Source organism: Canis lupus, chromosome 4 (genome assembly GCF_003254725.2).
Source record: "Canis lupus dingo isolate Sandy chromosome 4, ASM325472v2, whole genome shotgun sequence".
Classification (NCBI taxonomy): domain Eukaryota; kingdom Metazoa; phylum Chordata; class Mammalia; order Carnivora; family Canidae; genus Canis; species Canis lupus.
The window spans coordinates 14,366,656-14,388,620 of record NC_064246.1 but is presented as its reverse complement, the minus strand read 5'-3'; the positions used below and the strand labels follow the sequence as shown (position 1 = coordinate 14,388,620).

The window sequence follows — 21,965 nt, the reverse complement described above, 5'->3', positions numbered from 1 at the left end:
CAAGAAAGGGCTTCTTACCTTTCATAATGTCTGCGGGTGCAAGTGGCGGCGCTGGTGCTCCCAGGATTACCGCCTAATTCATCATAAATATGTTTCCATTGTCGGCGGGCTGTTATCTGAAAAAATGGCAATGGGAAATTCAATCTTGCATCATAAGAGGTTCACAGTGCCAGGACTCAATACATATGCAACAGGCAGAAAAGGACAGTCTGTTCTGGAAACCCAGAGACACAGAAGTCCAAAGGAGGGTATGGGGAGACTTGGGGTTTCACAGTGGGATCTCTTTCGTGGTACTTTTCTTTACAATAAACATAGAATTCTGCTTTGGGCTCTATATTTTGTCACCCTTAGAGCATTTCACCTAAGGCATCTCCCTAGATATTTTATGCAGCTCTTTCCCCTCAAGGACCCAAACTCATACTCTGATCCTTTAGGTCATGTGATAAAGCACCCCATAAAGTAAGATTTCAGCTAAAGTGTCAGTTTAAAATAATCAGAATTAACACTGGTTGTATAAGGGGCGGGGAACTGGGTGGCCAAGATTATAGAAAAAGAGAGAGGCTTTTCACCAAGCTTCCTCTTGTATCTTCTGATTTTTGACCTATGTGATGCGTTGACTACTTTAAACACTAAATAAGATTACTACATAAGTTAATTAAATTGATCAAATTGCTTATGGAATTTGCAGTCATCTCCGGGATACTTTTATGCCAGCTCCTCTAACCACCAAGACAAAACCAAAATCTGAAACTGTGTCCGTTGCAACCTGTTTACTTTTATTCACTTAGGTCAGCAAAACGGGTTATCCATCAAATCCTACGAAACCAAACAAATTCCAAAGGGAAAACACAAGCTACGTGTACTGTGGCGCTGGGTGAATAAAACCGGGCAGCTTGCAAAACTACCGAGAGGCACATTATGGTCCTGTTTAATTTCTTTCTTTAATTTTACTTTTGTACATAAATTAAGATTTTACAAAATAACAGATGCATGATCTGGCAAATGATGAATTTGGGGAAACCACGTCATCTACTACATCCGAGCGAGTCTAGCATTTCCTTGAAACCAGGAGACAGAGCACAGTCTGAGGTCCTTGTGAACCTTTCTAAACAGAGTTACAGGAAAACTCTGTTAATGGAATGTGCAGGGGGCAGGGCGTGGCAGGGGTGCCAGTGGCACTGGCTGCAATCAGAGCACCAGGCTTCTTTTGAAATAGCCCCGCAGAGCTGCCAGCGGAGTTCACTTACGGGCTAAAGGCATCAATCCGAGAGAAAAAAAAAAATCTCAACTTGTAAACAGGGGCTCTGTCAACTGTAATCTAACGAGGAGGGGAGGGGTGGCTAAATATTATAGGGTAAATGGCACCTTTTCCATTTCAAATAAAACCCCCTTTATTTCTATAAGCCCTTCTCAACCTCCAGACAATGGGAGGTTTGCATTGTTCAATTTCCCACGAAGCGTTCTTGAACCGATTTGTTTCAATAGTTCTCTCTAGACAGAACCACGTCTTACATCTACTGGCAGGTATGACTAGAAATAAAATCTTCCTTTATTTAGAGCTTGGCTTAGATTATAATAAATGGTTTCAAACCCCTTTCAAAACACTCAAAATACATATTTTAGTAATTATTTTATATTTAAATACAAGCTCCCTCCGATCTTTCAAATAATATGCTTTCAGGCTGGTCTATTCAAGATCTGTGTCAAGGAAGAAGCGAAACAGGATCCCCTCCCACGTGTCTATGTTATTCCTCAAAGCCCTTAGAACATTGAGGCCCCTTGAACACACCTCCGTATTTCCCTCCCTCAGATGATGTGTGTGCACCCTGGCGTGCCTGGAATGGTCAGGAAATAGCCTATGTATGTCCCTACATGCACTTCAGAGGAAATCACCACTCTTGTCATCTTTGTATCTCTTCCGTGCACTCTATTTCATATTTTATAAAGTATTTTCACATGCATGGTATCATTTCATCCTCCCATCAACCTGAGGTAGATTATAGGAATCTTGTCAGAGATGAAGGAAGTAAGACACAGAGAGGTTGCACACCTTGCTCAAGGACACACAGCAGTAGAATGGCCATGTCAGGACTCACACCAATGTCTTATGTCCCAAGAGCAGACTTTTTTTCATACATCAAAACAACCTCCCCATCAGAATGAGCTGGTGAATGGTCCAAGTGTATAGCAGGGTGATAATACAGAATCTGGGGATCGTGTGCTTCACGTGAGGCAGAGGACTGTGGAAATCATAGCTTCTGCTATAAGTTCTCAATTTTGAGCTGTGGGTCTCTTACTAGTGGGGAAATAGCACAGCGACAAGGTCAGCAAGAATCTAAGCGGGTTAGGTTAACAGTGCTCTGAAAGTTTACTTGCATCCAGCAAAACTATGGCTCCTTCTACCCTGAACACTTGTGTATCTTGTTAGAACAGAGGTTCTCTATTATGTTCACCACTGAATCACAATCACTCTCAATTATATTCAAATCCATCCATTCACTTGACCATTTATTCACCAAACATTTCTTTAACACCTCCTACGTGTTGGGTGATATGCTAGCATCTGGGAAGCAACAGTGAAAACCAGACCCAACATCCAACATGACCACATCCTAGCATGTGGGGTTGAGGTGGGGGAGGGATACCATAGACAAAGGACCACACATATAACAAAATAATAAAGGTTGTGAAAAATGTAATGAACAGAGACCACTGATGATGGGATACTTAATGTGTGGAAACTGACCGCGCCCCACTCCTATACCCTATCATCTAGACTAGGAAGTAGTATCCTAGTCAACACTTGCCTTTCACAGAAATGACAAAATTCTTTAAGAACAAATAATGAATTATCAAAAGGAGGGGAAAAAATCTTCCTTACTCTAGGACTGAAACTATGGCAGCAGGGGGCCAGCATCAAGGATTACTTGGCAATAGTAAGCCATGTACGGTTGGCGAGGGGTCTGCGATAGCCCTTGCTAGCAGTTTCTGGTGTTTAAATACAGTTTTTACCAGTGAGGGTTCATCTGGAGCAAAGACAAGGGCCAGGCCTTCCAGGAAGTGGTCCCTGTTTACTGAACTTCCACTGGCCAGCCTGGATGAATCAGGCCATTTTGAGATATTTTCTTTCCACAGGAAAGTCATAAAATGTGCTCTTTCCAACTGCTAAATGCTTTTATGCTTTTAAGTACACAATTCTCCTGGGTACACATCTCCATTTTTTGTGTCCAGATGCGCTTTTAATTCAAGTGCTATCCACAGGCTGCAAGGCAAGAAACATCTAAATCCTCCCGTGGTCCAAACCCACAGTGGGTCCGAGAGTCCAAAAGGAGAAAGGAAAGGCACAAAAGTTGCTCCTGGCCCAGCTACTGGGCATTGTGCTCTCACCTGTACAAGTGTGCCTCCTGAACTAGTATGCTTTCATCATGCCCAAGCGTGCATTTGCTTAGGTTTTTTATTCTGCTGTCCAGAATGTGCATTATCTTTAAAACCCCAATTGGGAAAACCCAATGTCTACCTAGTAGTCGCTAGCCCTCCGGTTCCGCTCAGGTGGAAAGTCTGATCTAGCCACGGGGTGAGTTTGACTAATTGTCATTAAGCCGGAGACTCCTGGTCATGTTCGTGTTTCAATTTGACCTTCTGTTATTTTAGGTTTTTAAGGATACGAAGAACTCTGGCTCTTTGTTTCCTAAAGAAAATGGCCAAATTCATTCAAGCAATGATCTCTCTCGGGTTGTGCTTCCCCTGTCATCTCCTTCAAGATCTTCACTGAAATGATAGGGATTCATGACAATCAACCCATCACCTACTGCCTGCTATTTTAGGGCACTGTGCCAGGTACAGAGGCATGGAGGGAGCAAGTAGAGGATGGAGGGTTGAGGGTGGGGAGATACTATAAAAAAGAAAGAGAAGTTACTACTTTCAATGGTTCATAATTTAGCAGGAAGCATGATCCCATATGACTAATCACAAAGCAAGAGAAAAAACTGAGCAGACCACACCCAAGGAAAGCAAATCAATCTCATGCATGGAGACCTCATCTCACTTTGAAGACACTTGTCAGTTATTCCTTTCCCTGGTGTGAGTAAGACCCAAGAAACTTAGTGAAAAGCACTCATACCCATTATGTTTGTGTATGTTCATTGCTTCTAAATATAGTGGTTTTCAAATCACTCTTTGGAAGCCAGTTTTAGAGGTGGCCTGAAACTAACCTCCACACTGCGGCCAAGAAAACGGGTCCAGGGGGTGGGAAAGAAATCTGTCTTGTCTATAGTTTACTTGATGAAACTATCCCGGTCCTTAAAATAAAAAAAAAAAAAAAAAAAAATTGGAAAACTATTTTAACCCAAGACATGGCCTTGGAGCCTTGCATTCTTTACCTTTGAGGTTGCAGGGATGAAATAATCTTAGAATTTTTGTGGCCTGGTTAGGAAACGGCAATCAGGAACCTTGCAGGACTTTAGTGTGTCTATGGCTTAAGAATGTAGCAGATGTGAAGTCAAAAGGAACATTTGCCTGCATACAGTGTTGCCCAGGCTGCTCTGAGAAACAGCCTCTTTCTCGGGACACCTTGAGGGCGGACTGAATTCAAGGAAGATGACTTTTTTTTCCTGGTAGTACTCCAGGAACTGGAGCCTTTCAAAACTACATGACATCATCTTTGGCCTCGAGAATTCTGAATTAAGCAAGAGGCTTTGTCCGTCCAGTTTACTAGGGTTAGATTCAGAGGATGTCTCGAAATGATGTCAAAGCCAGAATCTGGTGTCAAAGCCTAATCCTTCCAGCAAAGAGACATGTGACTTCTTCCTCTAGATGAGAAATAATGGTCCTATCTCATCCGTGGAGAGAGATGGAGCTGCTAACTGGGCATTCTTGGAAGGCACCGCTTGCGTGGTCCTCTGCCTCTAGAACAAGGTTTTCTCAAGACCCATTTCCCTACTCTACCTTCTTTCCAAATATTGCCTCTGGTTCACCAGCACATGGTTACCCAAATGGAAATCACGTTAGCAAACCACCCTCAACACGCTGCATCCTGGTAATACCCCAAGCTACTCTTCAAGCTGTAATTGCTTCACCAGACACTAGAGTGAAGACCTTGCCCGCTGCTCAATGCAGCTTTATCCCATTCTCCCTCAGCAACTGCAGGTGACCTACACTCTAAAATGCTTGGAAGGAGAAGTTGGATGTATGATTGTAGAGGAAGGATCTTCACTGCCAGCCAGTCAAAATGCCAGGATATTATTTTTTTAGGGAATCAAATCCATTTAAGCCCTGTAGGATCTCTAAACCTAAGGATGCAGAGACACAAATTCAATCCAGCAAAGGCAGAGGAGGCCAAGAGAACTGAATATAGTCATTAGTCAAATGCTTATAAAGGCTTAAAATAAAACCTCTGCTCCTCTTTTTTTGTTGTTGTTGTTTTAATTCAATTTGAGGGTTGTGAAGGGCTGCAATGAAATAATCCATAATCCACAATTCAAACCAGAAGGTTTGGAATAGTTTATAACCACAAACAAAAACAAGCCAATTAAGATGGCCTCTTTTTAAAACCAGAAGGAATTCCAGAGAGATGTCTTTATCCAATCACAAGTTAACAGCAGAAGAGATACATCTACACATTTTCAACTTGCAAGGTTTTACTATGACTGAATGTTTTCATCATGCAGCCCTCTCGACCCATCTCCTAGGTTCACACATTTTTCTCAAGAATCTGATAATCTCAGCTAGTAGTCAGTGTGCCTGGTAAGGATCGGGGTAGGTACAAAGAACCGACTGAAAGGTAGGCTATTAGTGGCTTTTCCCAAAATATCACCCCAAAGAGGGAGAAGGCATTGTAGACACCTAGGAGACTTCTGGGGGTGGAAGGACAAAGAAGGGTCATTTAATGCATCTCTTTCCTCCCAGTGTTGCTACAGAGGTAATGGCAATGGTGCACAAACATTCTCTGCAAGTCAGAATCCGAAGAAGCCCACAACGACACCTTGTGACTCATTTCACCTCCCTGTGCCTCAGTTTCCTGATTTGTAAAATGAGGGTATGGACTGGAGCAGGGTAAATACAAGGCCAATTTGCAAAACAAGAAAAGGTTTCAATGCTATGCTTTCCCGCATTCAAAATGAAAATGGCTTATCGAGTCCCAACTTAGTTGGATTACCGCTTCACCAAATGGAAAAACCTTCATTGGAAATTCTGTGCTGCTTCGGAACCAAAGAAAGGGTAATATTCTGGCGGGCTTCTTTAGTAATAGCGTGAAGACAACTTTCTAATCTTTGATGCTTGACTTAGATGGGTCTACACCGTGAAGCAAGGAGCCACGAGGGCCAGTGGTCACTGCTACCACTAGCTTTGAATTGACATCACCCGGAGTGCTGGGAAAACAGGATTCTTGGGTTCTTAGGCCCAGGGCCCACCGCAGAGTTAATATCTCAGGGTGGACGTCTACACAGCTCTGAATACTACAAAGTTCCCCTCTGAAAATCTGAGCCCTAGTTCTTGAGTAGCCTTTGGGAACCACGGATCTAGAAGATTCCAAGATCTCTTTTGAGCTCTAATGACAAATCTGCACTTGCTTCTGATATCAGATAATCGCATAGATAAATGTCTTTCAATAACCCAGTGATACAACTTAAGCCCTTGGACGGGATCTTATTCATACACCTGCTGGACCGACTTCAAAATCGAATCCTCAGTGAACATCTCATTTCATTTATTGGTCAACATATACCAATAGAAAAATGTATCCTGTACTTGGGGGATTCAAAAGCTTCCAGTAGCACGGGAGTGGCAAACTTCCCTGCCCATAGGGACAGCAAGATCATATGGAGCATTAAGGAGATAAAAAGGAAAGGGAAGAGAGAAGGAAGGGAGGGAGGGAGGGAGGAAAAATCTGACCAACCGACCAACCGGCTTCAGCCAGTTCATGACCTTGGATGTAGATTTTATAGCGAACAGAGAAATATGTTTTCTAAGTAGATTCCCTGCCTCAGAGGAGATGAAAACGTTGGAGGTGAGGAATGGCAGGGGCCCAACGAACAATGAGGGAGTTGATGGGTAAATAGGGAGAGGAGGAGGGAAGCAGCTTTTCCAGGGGTTGCCAGTCCTCTCTGTGGCTTGGCTGGAGAGGCCTGCAGCTCATACATCAGCAGATGGGGAGCAGATGCGATCCAGTCTCCCACATGCCCCCATCCCAGCCTCTCTCCATTTGGCTCCACCTACACCCAGTGAAGGCAGAACAAGTGGCAAAACGTAACTTAGCTTGTTATCAATCTCCTATACGCCACTCGTCCCCCATCCCCACCCCCACCCCCAGCCAGACTACAGAATAATTCCAGGGGCTACCAACCAAAAAGCTCCTCTCACAGGGCTCCATCCTCTCTGGACCCCCCTTTGAGGTCACTTGTCCCAGCCACCTAGTCACCCACTTTAAGTTACTCAAACTCTCTATGTCCAACATCATTCTACCTCCACATCTGATTTCTCCATCTGGCTTTCTCTTCCTGGAAGGCCATGATCATTCCTATCTAGATTCCATCTATTCTCCAAAATTCTGCTCAGATGGCACGAGAGCCACAAGTCCTCCTTCCCTCATTTCTAAATGAAGTAGTACTTTCCCTGATCACGGAACGGATCTTTTTCTACCTTGTCTCTTAATTATAATCCCTGCCTCTCCTGGACAGCAAGCAACCAGAACCACTGGCTTAGATATTATTGCGTCCTCCAGAGCGTCCCACACAATGCCTCGAACACATAAGACGTACTAAATGTGTGTTCAGGTGATCTGCTGATTGCGAGGTCATTTGTTATTTCTACTCCTTCAACAAAAGAAAAAAAAAAACTATTATGGGTTCAGAATACTGAAAATGCCCTGAAACTTATCAGAAGTTTCTTTTGTGCATTCTACACCCACTTGCTGTTGCATGGGGGGAAAACAGATCCTTGTGAAGATACAGAGGATACAAAGAAGCAGGAAAAACGGATTCTGTGAAATTTGTTGGCACTCTCCCTATCAGTAGACAACAATACATTTCTGGGTTTAAAAAAAGACATTTCATAATATTGTACAGTATCATGTAACTTATCTGCAGTCCATACAAATGTGCATTCCTATTCTTAATATCAAGCGTTAGACTTAAAAAATCTAGGCTATGGGGCTGACTCCTGCAGCCATGAGACTAGCTCTGAATAAGTTATCTTTTTCACATGGACAAAAGCTAGAATTAGCTTAAGGTTTTGCAAAAGTATGAAGCCACCATGGCAAGAAGTCAATCTCTCTGTCTTATCAACAGATCCAACCAAGTGAAAAATTATGTTATTTATTTTTACCCAGGGTACTTGATAAAACAAGTATTTAAGTAAATTCATGTCTCTGAAACACACATTTTATAGTGCTTCATATGAGCTTTATATTGCTTTATATACGGGTATGTATATCCCAGGTCTTACACAAACATTTTACACCCACATTTACTCACATCTTAGAGTTCTGAGTCAGAATTCATAGCAGGTATCTCTAAAGTAAATACCAGATTATCTGAATCACTTCATGCTAGCCATCTTTTCCCATTCCAAACCCCTGACATCAAACCATTATATTAGTTTGTGGAACAATATGCTATATCTGGCAAGAAACACTGGTTATTATGGTGGGGCTAAAATGAATTTCATTTTCTTGACTTTGTGTCTCATACTGTCATTTTACTGTGATATAGAGATATCCCAGGTTACTTTGTGAGGAAAGAAAAAAATAATTTCTTATTCAATTGCAGAAGAGACTGCACAACTTAATCTGATCATTGTGTGGAGGAGAAAATATTTCCAATGACGACATCTTCCTATGTCAATTGATTTTATTACAGATTTCATCTCTGCGTGCTATATTAATACAGCTCTTTCTTCTTCTTTCAAGATTTTAATCTTAGTTTGTTGCTCTAACATTTTATTGGTTCAAAATACATGCTGTAAAACCCGTGGCCATCAAATTTTCCTGTGGGCTAAAAATAAGCCATTCCTGTCAGTTAGAATTAGCTGATAAAGAGTGTCAGAGCCTGTTCTGAATAAGTTTGATAACTTCCTGTTTATGCGGCACTGACCCTTGTCTAATAAAGCTTCCTTGCCCTAGAATAAGAGAAGATTCTGCTGCATTCTATTCCTTAATGGCCAATACTGATTACTTTTGAAAGCCTTTAATACATTTCCCATATTAGACATGAACAGATGTCAGGTATGTTGCCAAGGGAAATTTCTTTTATGCAATCTTGGCTTGTTGTACAATAATAGCCCTTTCTCAACATGGGAAAAAATTACAGACCCAACTAATTTCCCTGACAGGGGAGAGTTACATATGTTTTCCACTTGTAGTTTTTATGACAAGTTTACAATTTTGCCAAACCTGGAACTAATTGGGATCATTTCCAAAAGCGGCCCAATAAACCCCCAAAAGTGTGGAGCCATTTGAGAAGGCAGTCAGTGATGGTTTGCTTTTACATTTTCTCCATTTTGGTCAAAGAAGGGGTGGGGGAGTTAGATTGCAAAATTATTTCATTTAAGTTGCTTAAACACTTACTGTTTCATATCCTCCCAGTTTTTGAGCAGCTTGAAACATAGTCCAAAGGTTAACTGTTAGAGGGACAATAAGTATTTAGATAAGCATTGCATTAACATACTTCCAAGAAATGTCAATTAAAACATTTTGTTTTGTTTTGTTTTCAATGAGAAAGAGAAAAAAAAAATGCAAAAACAAAACTAGTACCCCAGAGAGCTAAGTTCTTAGGAAACAATTTGCCAAAGGGCATTTGACAACAGGATATATTATTACCACTTAAAATATTTCTTAAGAAACAGTCACAAATACGGAAATGGTTCTACTTTGGGGATAAAGGATAACACAGCTTTAGTCATGTTGCCATCAGCAGACCCAGAGAAGCTAAGTTACAGCGTCCTTGGGAAAAGTGTGAGATTTCAAAATTAGGGTTGGTCTTGTTCAACCCGTAGAAAGAAGCCATTGATTAAAGGGTACTATATAATGCTTCCTTCAGATAAGAATTTACCATAATCAATAAATAACAGCCACTTTAATACACGATTACCTTTCTAGTAGAAATGTCTGATGGCAGCACTATATTAAGAACTCATACCGTATTTCACTAACACATGGTGCCTTTGTAACAAGTAGGAAAACACATATTTTACCCTTGAAGTAGTAGTGATAAAACAGATCAAAGGGAAGGAAGATACTCATTCAGTAAGGATTGAGTCCTGAGTCCACTTAGTCTCCTCCTCACTTGCCTGTGTGATATTTCGAATATATACCTTTTTCGAACAGATTTCTCTTTGTGGGGCTTGCATACATTTATGCTGTTAAACAACTCAGCCAAATTGCTAGCAATCCTGCTCATTTGTCCCAAATACTATGGAATGGGACTGCTATGGCTTTGACTCTTTTACAAGAGGGGAAAGTTGAATTTCAAGTAATTCCTTGGTAAGGGAAATGAAGAATAAAATTAAAATTAAAAGAAAAAAAAAGGCTCTTTGACACAACATGTTGGAAAAGCCTCATTGAACCTTGCACTATTTCAAAGCTATCAAGAGCCCTGCCTCGGCCTTGATTTAATCTGAACCAATGCATAATGCAACAAAGCTGTTCATAGTACATTAATTTTACTTCTATTTCAAGCAACCAGTTTTCAGACAAACATTGTAATCATTCGTAGTTATATAAGTTTATAATGGCTGTGAGGGTTCTCTTGCAATCAGTGCCAATTGCTATTAGGTATGTAAATTGTTATGTAAAACATACAGGTTTGACATTCTTCATCAAAATGACACATGGTTTTAATCTAGGAAGATACGTTTGGAGAAAATACTATTTCAAGCCAGGGGCTCATTGCTTTGTGTGCTACAAAATCCAGACAGAGGCAAAATATATATTCGGTTGTGAAATCAGGGCTGGATCTGGGTTTCTTCTCTTTTTCTATGGAATTCTGCTCAGCTGTGAGTTTCCTTTTCTACTTAAAAATGTATTATGATGCTTAAGTGTCTACATCAAAGTAATCCAAAATTGGGCTTTCGGTTCCCATCTGTGTATTTCGGGTTTCCTGTGAAGTCAGGTTTTTGTTATCTCTTCACAAATTTGGGGCCTAGGAAATACGTTTTTGCTTTCTGGTTGTTTTGTCCACCTTTAAATGTCTTCCTCTTGAAAGCTGCCTTTTTTGCAGGCAACATCTGTGTCTGATAAAGCTACGTCATATTATTATCTCAGAAGAAAGGCGTTGCAGACACTCAAGATTGACAAAACAGAAAATGAGAAACTTTCAACATGTCTATTTCCAGTCATAATCAGTGGATTCAAGCCTATAAATATCTCACTGCAACTGCCCCAGTAGGGAACAATGTAGCGGGAAGGGGCAGGGAGAAAAATCCGTGGCCTGGATGATTTGTAGATATAGTATAAACAGAGAGAGCATCATCCCCACATTAGGATTTCAACATAACCCTGAGTCAATTTTTTTCCCCACTTTAAAGAATCTGAGCAGTTTTGATATTTCAGAAATGAAAACAAGCATACTTACTCTGTTTAAAACCTAAATAGGGTATTCGTTCTATTGGCGTCTTCCTTTCTTTCATGTATTTATAGAGTGCCACCAGGAAGGCCTGCTCATCTGCTCTGCACTCTTCACCAATGGCAACCTTTGGTTTCTCTTCATTTGAGACTTTTTTACAGTTATTATGGTTATTCTTCGGCTTGGACAAGGCTGACCTGGCCTCACATTTCACCTGGAAGTGGGGGAAAAATATGCCACATCAAATCAAGTACAGCCTCGGAACGCTTACAGACACAGCCAGTGACAGCTTGCACAGTGTGGGAAGGGTGAACCAGTAAATAACCTTGCCCTGAAGTAGCTTTTTAGCGGCAACACTGAATACCATTGGGTGGTGACTTTTCTGTGAAGGGCCGGGTAGTAAATATTGCAGGATTTAGGGCCAGATAATCTCTGTTGCAGACACTCAGCTAGCATAGAAGCAGTCACAGACATGTAATGGAATGGGTATGGCTGTGTTCCAATAAAACTTTATTTATAGAAACAGGTGGTGAGGGGGCCATGGTTTGCCAAATTTTCCAGCCTCTGTTAGAGTCCTTACAAGCATGTTGATGTGAAACCAGAAACAGTGTTGGGATCTGGTGGTACCATTCTGTTGCTTTTTTGTCCACATTCATTTTCCCAAGGGCCGCCACCTGTTAAGGTCATTGGATGAAACCCTGTCTTCTTAATGAAGAGTCCCATACTTTGCCCTTTGTATCAACATGAAAGAAAGTTTATTTCTTCATAGTAAACTTAGCTTGTTGCTACTATTTCCAGCAACCTGAAAAAACACATGTCAATGCCAGAGGATGTTGGCCTCAGGAATAACAGCAAGATCTGTCACGTGACGGTGATGCCCAGATACCCCCTCAGAAGGAAACAAAAGATTCCACTCCTTAACGAGGGCTCCTGGCTCTTCAGTCAGCTCTGAGAACGTAATAGGAGATCTAAACTTGCCACAAAGGAAAGAGTAGAGGTCAGCTAAAAACCCATGGAGACTAAAGTGGAAAGCACCATAATTAAAAAACTAATGGCGGCCACTGTGCCAGATGTCATTCCTTCCACACTCTAGGCGAATGTGGGCCTCGAAAAACTGAGTGGCTAACCCAATGTTCCCTCCTCACTGCCATGTTCTACAAGAGGCCTTTGATGGTTGTTAAATATAACGCCAAGTTGCTGAGCTATTTTAATTGTAAAAGGGGGAAGTACAAAGGGTCAGACTTTTGAGTTCAAGTGCGCCCATGGGGAATGTGTACATTCCGATATTCTTTACATCTCCGTATCTAACATCGGAGAGAAGAGGGCAAGCGCTGGGGAAATGTTATGAATAAAAATGTCCCACATATTCGACATTGTTTTCCATTTCAGATTTTGACCGCTCTTTCTCTTTCCCTTCGGCGTCTCCTTCCCAGGCCTTAAGAATATAAAAGGCTATGCTTATTTATAAAAGGGAATTGTATCCTCCTGCAAGGGCTTTCTTTAACCTCTTTTCTCAAGTGAACATGCGAGGTTAATATCTTTAGACTGGCTCTGGAAAAAATAAAACTTCCTGTACAACTCATTCAACTGGAGCCTCTAGACTCTAGATAAGATTTTAATTTTTTAAGGGGGTATTAGAAATGGTACTAAAACACTTTTCCATGTAGAATTTTTACTGACGATATTTTCAAACTTTGGTACTTTGTCTCATTATATTAAGGTGAACATCCTGTGAAACTTTATGTCGTCATCATTTCTCACTGCCAAATTTTAGACTGAGCCTCAAGTTCTGATGAAATCTCTAATTGAATGGCTTTTTGAAATCATAAAATCATTCCAGTTTTAATCTGTATTGCCCCTGGCCTTCTGTGAGTGCTTACGATGTAGCCAGGCTCCGTTCTCAGCACTTTTTGAGGTATTATCTCATCTTCTGTCCACAAGCTAGTGAGGCCTGTGATTATTCTTGTGTTAGAGATGAGGACACTGAGGCACACAGGGGATGGGTGACAGCAATAGGATCATGTCCAAGTTAGTAAGTGATGAGCTTGGGATCTGAACCCAGGTGGTCTCACTCTTGGGCTTCTGGGATTAAACACTATAATTTACTGATACTCATTAAAAAAAATGGAATCGATAGTCAAAACACACTTCCAATTAAAAGCGTATCTTATTACTAGGCAGTAAAAACCTACAGCTTAGAAACGTGATCTATCAAATGAGGAATATAAGATAAAGCTAGGTGGTTTCCACAGTATAAAAGGGCTCCATTCCTTCTATTGTATATTGAGCAAAGGGAAGGAAACCAGTATCAATTGAGCTCCTACAATGAGCTGGATACAGTGCTGAGGGCTTCACATAGTCTACCAAATGTTCCTAACAACCATCAAAGGGCGGCCTCCAGCTCCATTTTACAGTTGAGGAAAATGAAGCTCGGCGAGGTTATGTATTTTGTTAGCTGGCTCATGGCAGCAAAAGAACTCTGGGTTTAGACTCTCAGGTCGGCTTCACTCCAAACCCCGGTTTTGCACAAACAGGAGTAGATCTAAGATTTGCATCTAAAACAGGCCGAGTCTTAAATCTGCAGCGATAATGGGCCAATTATTTATATTATGAGGTCAGAAGTGGTGCTTCTGACCTCATAGGTTAGGCAGTCCAGGTGGCCGCCTAACCTCCTGCCTCAAACTGCAGAATCACCCAGAAACAGAAAGAAAGCATGGACGAGGTATACAAACCAGGCCCAAAGTCATTCAGACTCCCTGCTTTGTAGAGAAGGCTCCTGGTAAAGCCAGGCTGCCACCTACTGAACTCCGTCCGGAACCTCCGTGGGTGAGCCAGCAGATTTCTCCTCGCAGGGGTGGGAGGTGGGGGTTCACAGGTGCTTTGTAAGAAGTCAGCAGTGGTTTCCTTTCTCAGGCTGCCCTTTAGGCTATTACTCTGTTTCTGGGTAGGACCTGGCTAAGTTCCTTTCTACCTATTTGCACATTTACCCCAAACAGTCTCATTTTAACTTAACATTTTAATCTACTGCAATTTTAAACAGGAGCTGGTCTTCATGCTGACCTTGAGAAAGTCCAATCTTTTGATGGTGACAGTTAATTACTAGATCTGTTTTTCCCAACCTGAACACCTTATTCTTGTTGAGTTGACTCAGAGCTCTGGGGTTTCTAAAGCGATTGAGGGAAGTGCTAATTAAAGAATCCGCATTTAATGTTTTCAATGATCCACCACCTATTTGATATTAACCACATCCTTTCACTGGACTGAGTTATAACTAATCCAATCTTCAACTGGGGCAGCAAGATGTGATGAGCCAGCAAGAAAGATGAAGCTACAGTCTAATTTTGAATTGGTCACTAACTTGCTAGGAGACCCTCATTTTCTTCCCAGGGAAGTAGGAAGGATAATCCCTGGGGATGCTTCCTGAGGACCAAACTGGATGAAAGATAGTGAAAGCATCACATTTGTGAAATATCAAAGGGAACGTTTATGATTTAAGTGAAAGAACATGGCACACCGTGATTTCCCTTTTTTTTGTTGTTCCTTTTAGAATATAAGCCACCTGTAACATACTTCTGGCCTTTAGAAAGTGCTTACAGAGTGTGAAACGTCATTTGCCTTCCATCAGTGGAGGCCTCCCATTAGATGCCTGGACTGAGAAGACTTTTCTTGTATAGATCACCACATGAATGGGCTTGAGCCCATATCTGCTGCCAAAAGAGGATCATCCCAGGGAAATAGCAGGATTTGGTTGGACATTTTGAAGACATCTTCAGAGAACTGGTAGCCTCTTTCCCCGTGTGACTTTTGCGGTTTTTGGAAAGCCATGAAATTCTCTGTCCCTTGAAAAAAAGAGTCTTGCAAAGCTGGTTTTTACATGCTCATTGAGAGACCGGCAAATTGCTCGCACTGTTCTTCCAGCCATGCAGATGACCACAAATCCAGGAGGTTCTCACTCTAGAGAGTTTTGCTGTGTGCAGGAAGCTGGTATGTATCCATAATCAGAAATAGTCTGTTTGAGGCACTTTTGTAAAACACAGTCACACAGGTATTGGTCATAAAGCCAAACTGTCACCTGAAATATTGCCTCCAGTTTAGAAGTGATCAGATGGTCACAGGCTTGTAATCTCTATTACAGTGTTCCATGAGAAAAGACCCCTTTAAGGCATAAATGCCGTTCTAGTGATCGTCCTGGGTCCCAGAGGTGGCTTGTTCATCCTGTAGAGACTTTACATTTATCTGTTGGTGTCAATGTACAAGCCCACCATATTTCATACCTACGAGTCTGTTTCTTTTAGTTGAAGTGGTCTTGCCAGACCCATTGAAAGCAATCAAAGCAGAACTGTAATCCAAGACCCTGAGAAGAGCGGGGGATTTAGACCAGTGCCCAGGAGCTGACAGCGGCAGATGCCTCATCCACTCACCACTGAAACCAACACTGGATGGATGATCCACCTCCTTGTATAGATTCTTAATGGCAGCATTGGTGGAGCGGGTGGTGGTGGAAAGGGTCACTCAGAAAACCCAGGTTTGACTATGATTCCTCCTAAGAAATCAGTGAAAATGAAATACAGAACAGGCCTCTGTCCTGTCCAGTCTTATGGGTCCAAGTCAGAGCCTTGAATGGCCTTCCATGGTGAGAAATATTGGAGTTACAGTTCTTTCTGGTCAATTTGTATGAGTTTTGTAAAATTCCCAGAGGCATACTTTGTTAGTAACTCCAAATGACATGAGAAGAAGCTTCATCCTGCTGGGCTCAGGTACAGAACATACTGGGGTAAACACATGATGTCACCTTGGAGGTATGGGGCAGGGTGCCAGCATAAGACACCAGCAGTGGGAGCTCAGCTGAACATTAAGATCCTAAAACCTTCTCGCTCCACTCTACAGATCTTGCAAACCACATCGCAGGGAATAAACTGTTCCTCCTGACATTCTTCAAGACCATGGAAGCTGATAGGTAGTCCTAGGGCCGAGATGTCCAAATTACCAGAAAATGTCATTCTTGGTACCCATGTGTACTCATTTGCACAAGGCTAAACGAGCAAGACACAAATAACTTTGGGGAAAGACAGATCTGTGTTTAGCTAGAAAATACACATTTCTACTGGTTGATCTCTTTTTAACCCTTTGCATTCTTGGAAGCATGAAGAAATCCTACCCAGAAAGTGCTCAGAACTTCCTGAAAATACAATCATCTGCTGAAAATAAGATTTATAAAATGTGAAGGACTGGCTTCATGAACACAGGGAAGAGGAGTGGCCTACATGGCAGATAAACAGTAGATTGCCAACACAGAACTAAATTCATATTTTTCTACATCAGAATCTCCCAAATCCACCACTAGTTAAAATGCTCTCGTTTTCGTAAAATTAAACCTTAGATCTGGAAACATAGTATCAGTTGGCACGTGATCTTCAAATTTAGGTCCTAAAGGGCTTATTGTTGTCTTTGGCACAGAATCAACACCTAAGCACAAACACCCAGTAAACAGAACCATGCAAATCTGACCAACCCCACAAAAGTCAAAAAGATAAGTCTAAATATACAAAGTGACACTTCACCCTTCATGGGGCTAAATACCTCAGGCATGTACTTTCGAGACTCCAAGGAATGCTTGGGCAAAATGGGCCTGCGCCCTGAAAAACCATTTAGAGTTTGGATTTTCATTCAGTGTTAGTAGAGATTTTTACAAAGATACAGATGCATATATGGGTACCTGTATACATGTAACTCTTTTTCCATACAGGTAAATATCTTCAGTTTTAATCTAAGGTAAACTAGAGGTGACTTTGAAAAAAAAAATATATATATATAACTAAAAAACTCAATTCTAGCCATTTCTAATTTCATCCTCTGTTAATCTCTGCAACATATTTAGATGAACACGTTCAGAAAGAGGATGGTTCAGCTTGGTCTATTTTTGATACAAGCAGAGTAAACTATGTCATTGTGTCACCTACTATGAAATCTCAGCTTCAATGACGTGGGCGCTTAATCATCTGTCCTTTCCCCCAACAGGCCTGACTGGGAGGTGGGAAGTCTTTCTGTTGACTAATCAGAATGCCTACACTCCCCCCTCCCCCAACCACCCAGGGGAGGGGAGGTGGCGGGAACAGACACAGAGGGCTGTGCATACCAAAGTCAGATTCTGAATTGAAAACTGCCACCAAGACACAAGAGCAGAGAGAGAAAGAGAAAAAAGGGAAAATAGAACGATGCAGCCAAACGGATAGCAGGGACCAAAGGACCGTACCTTGGCAACAGCTTTGCCATCGGAGTTGTTGTTGGAATCTTTAACACCACTGAATGAATCTCTTCTCTGTGGGCATGGTTTCTTTTTGCGTGGTCTGCCTTTAAGGTTTGGCGCTGAAAACAAAAGAAGAACAACTGATGTACATTTTCATTTGCATGGGTTTCCTTATTAAAGACCAGGAATGTTGACAGCGCGGTGCCCTCTTGCCCTCCACACCGCTCAGAGGCGTACCCACGTGTGGAGCGTACCCAGCCCTCACGTACGCTCCTCTCTCCGCAGGGCCCGTCTCAGTGGGCTGTACGGTTCTGTACACGCTCCCCAAAGCCAATCTATTACACGTTAACGTGTCTAATTAGTATAAATAAACTGAAGCTCTCGGCTCTCAAGGACAGTAAGAAGGAAAATGCACTTCCCTATTGTTAGAAAAGAAACATGCTGAGCTGAAGGACAACCCTGGGCCAGGCTCGGAGATTAATTCTTTGTTTTTGCTTTGTATCTCGTTTTCGGAAACCTAGGTGATCTGCAAGCCCCCTGTGGTATCATAGTAATGTAGCGTTTGTAACTTCCCTCCTCAAAACTGGAGACATGAGCATTTTCTTAGATTATGAGAGATAAGTGGATAAATAAGTGGATAAGTGGATCGGATAATGAGTGGATCGGATACAAATAAGTAGAGAGAGAGCTACATGAAGAGCGTTCATGGTAACAATCAGAAAGGTACTCTTACATGTATTGACGAGCAGTATTGCGCCCAGCATGTTCCAAATCCCACAAATCGGGCAGATACCTTCAGATCAGCACGCTCCCCTTTCCTTTTCAATATAGTGTTTACAAAGATCTTCAGGGTCATTTAAAATAACTTGCAAAGATCACACTGGGGTTAGCCTGATTCCGTGGAGATTATACTTTCTTAAAGCCACAGACAAGACGCGACTCAAAGCTCTGCTTCATCCTTCATGTCGAGCTTGAATCCCCTTTAAGATCCATACAGAAAGCAGCAAGAAGGGGGCTGCAGCTGTTTACCTCCTCTCCGACTGTCCTGTCCGGCATCGGCATCGGCTTTCACACTGAGCCTCATCAGTCACCCAAGCCGAGCAAAACTAAAACAAACCACTAACCGAGCAGCCCTTGAACAATTCCAAACGAGTGAATTATCCCCCGGAGCAGTTTTTTCCAGCCCTTTCGACGTACCCACACTTTCCTTGATTGCTTTCAGTTAAGATTACGCCAGCGCCAAATCTGAACAACTCGGAGCGCTTTGAATTGTCGCTAGCCTTCCTTACATCAGCCCCTGAACCAGGGGGTTAAGACCTTTGGTATTGTGTACCCCTCTTCCCAACAGGACGAGTCCCCCTCAGTTGACTTTCCACTGTGGCTAACAGCTCTGCTGTTGGGGACGCTCAGCAAAGCCGGGCTGCCTTTGCAGTCCGGCCAAAGTTTACCAAGTGGCTGTGGGGCTCAGGCTCCCCCTTCCCAGCCCCGGGGTCCCCTCGGTTCCCCTCGGTTCCCCCCAGACGAGTGTGCACAGGTGCGGCCCCCAGAGCCAGCCTGGAGTGATCACAGGTAAACAGACCCACAGCCCGAAAATCAAGCAAAGAGAAAGTAGCGATTACCCATTCCAGTCGACGAACATCTGCCCGAGGATGTCTGTGCTCATGAAAGCCACAGCATGTGACTGCCGCCGGCCCTGGAGCCTGGAGTCGGTGGATGTCAGCTTCCCTCCCCACGCGCCCGCCCGGCCGCGACCGCCACTGCCACTGCCACTGCCACTGCGACTGCGACTGCGACTGCGAGCCGCCGGCCGGCCGCTCTGCTTACAACTCCCCTCCCCCGGCAGCTCCATTACTCATGTAAACACACGGCGGTGACTAGCACGGAGTGTGTGGGATGAGCTCTGAGGACCTCGCCGACTTGCCAGACTGGCAGGGAGGCTCTGCTCTCCCCCTCCCTGCACGGGGCTGGTGATTTCATCGGCCGGTCGGTCCCTGGCTCCTGACCTCCCGCTCCCCTGTCACAGCCCGATGCCACCTTCCATGAACCGGCCGGGCCCCAGCCCCGAGCCAAGGCGCAGACTATTTTGGTTTGAAGACTCAGTGTAGCACAGAAGTGTTTCCACAACTGCCCCAAGTGCTAAGACTTTAATGACCCAGAGGGAAGGATGTACTTTCATGTCCCTTATCAAAATAATAGCCGAGCAGAGAGCTGACAGAGAGGAACAGAACTTGGGGTTGGTCTGAGACATTTCAGGAAAAGAAACAAAACAGTATCGCCTCTGTTCTCAGACTTGTTAACTATGATCTCTCCTTCCTCACATTTTGGCAAAAAAAAAAAAAAAAAAAAAAACAAACAAAAAAAACCCACTTAAAGCTAAAAGCATTTATTTCCAGAAAGCTTTCAAATCCCAAAGGCCTTTTAGATAGAACTTGTACTGAACAGGCTGTTTTAAATACAGGCAAAGGTTCCGGGAACCGACAATAGGTCATCCTCAATTCGGGTCTATTTTCTCCATTCTTTGAGCTGTTTTCAGAACCCAGAGAAGCACATGCCCTTCCCCAGCAGATTCTCAGAATTGTAAATTTAGAACAGGCTAGCACCTAATATTCTGGTCACACAAACTTAAACTCTAAATGGGATCTGATCAGGAGAAAAAAAGCCCTTTGTTCCTGATGAGGCACGTGGCTGACATTTCAGGTAGGCTAGGCAAATCCCACCAATCCTCAAGCCTCAAGCTCCAACACCTCTCTTCTGGTTTCCCCTCGGCCCTCCTTCTCTGACTTTCTCTTCTGGAGAGTATCACTGTATTCTTGGTACTTTAGCTGTGGTTTATGGGTTATTATTATCCTCAGCCGGAGAGTCCTTAAGGGCAGAACCATGTGAGATGCATCTGTCACCTGCCCGGCACACACCCAGGAGATGGCATTACATAATATAAATCTGTGGAATGAATAAGTGACTAATGGAAATAAAGATGCCCACGTGTACCTTCTTCAAGTCTTCAAGATCCAAACCCACCAACTTGGCCCTTTGTGTACCTGTCACACCAGGCACCTGTAAAACTGTACTCACTTTTACTATTTACACTTGAGCTCTGGGAACATAACCCAGTGACTTGAAAGTTTCCTCTGGGAATTGAGACAGAAAAGCCAAAGGCCCTTGGTTCCTGATGACTCTTAAGCCTCTGTGTCTGGCATCTCAGAAGGGCTGTGATCTTGTCCCTAGTGCACCAGTGCCCTGAAGACCAGATGTTCTACGTCCCAGGGAGAATGGAGCATGCAGGACTGGGTGGGAGGCCCGTGATACCATTTGAAACCTTTTGGAACCATAAGACCCCAGGTGAAGCTTTGGGATTGAGGGGCTGGTATTTTGGGGGAGGGAGGAGTAAAAATTCTGATTCCCAGGCTACTTTTTTTTCCCCTTACAGTCAAGAGAACAAATCATTTGCTAGGCAGGCGAGTGGATACAAATGCTTTATGGTGTGGTGGTGGTCAGGAGTGTGGGAAGCCAGCAGTACACTTGCTGATAGCACAACTGGCTCTAGTCAGTTCCACTCCAAAAAAAAAAAAAAAAAAAAAAAAGTGTGAAGCAATAAATGCACGGTTACTTTTACATGTGTATATAATCCACAGCCCAGCCCGGGCCTGGCTCATTCACGGACTTCAGTCAATGCTCTTTACACGAATGTTTTCAATATTACACACAAATAATAATGATAGCTGGTATTTACGGAGCACTTTCTCTGTGCCAGTCAGCACTTTGCATACAATAACTCATTTAAAACTCACAGCAAACCAACAGGAAGGTGAGATTATTATCCCCATTTTCCAGACCAGGAAACTGAGACAGAGATGAAATTACTTTGTCACAGGTCATGCAACTGGTTACTGGGAGCAGAAGGATTCCAACCCAGGCAGCTGGACTGTATCCAGAGTCCTTGTTTTAAGTAACTTTAACAGACAGACACAGGCACTCATTCTGCCTCATAATGAGATATTTATATGATTAACTTGGGCTGGCAGTCACCAGGGAGCTTTCCCTAAATGAAAACACTCAAATACCACAGAGTACAAGGGTGCTAGAGCCATCTCGGGCCGCAACAGCATCCTACAGACTTGACACGGAGCCGGGTCCCCGTCAACCTGACTCAGCAGTAGGTG

General features: G+C 43.0%; 1 protein-coding gene across 3 annotated transcripts in view; it reads right to left on the bottom strand.

Annotated features, from left to right (window-relative positions):
* Positions 1-21,965, bottom strand: part of ARID5B (AT-rich interaction domain 5B) — a 178,278-nt gene that overhangs the window by 25,989 nt on the left and 130,324 nt on the right. The window contains exons 1-5 of one of the 3 annotated variants that reach the window (XM_025435206.3): positions 19,425-19,977; positions 17,812-17,924; positions 11,568-11,772; positions 9,563-9,615; positions 19-116 (exon numbers count right to left, since the gene is read on the bottom strand). In XM_025435206.3, the coding sequence (XP_025290991.1) occupies positions 19-116; positions 9,563-9,615; positions 11,568-11,772; positions 17,812-17,924; positions 19,425-19,428 (473 nt within the window). In that variant the 5' untranslated portion in view covers positions 19,429-19,977. Of the gene's footprint in view, positions 1-18; positions 117-9,562; positions 9,616-11,567; positions 11,773-17,811; positions 17,925-18,834; positions 19,286-19,424; positions 19,978-21,965 lie in introns of those variants that run through there. The other 2 variants (XM_025435203.3, XM_025435202.3) reach the window with 2 other exon arrangements.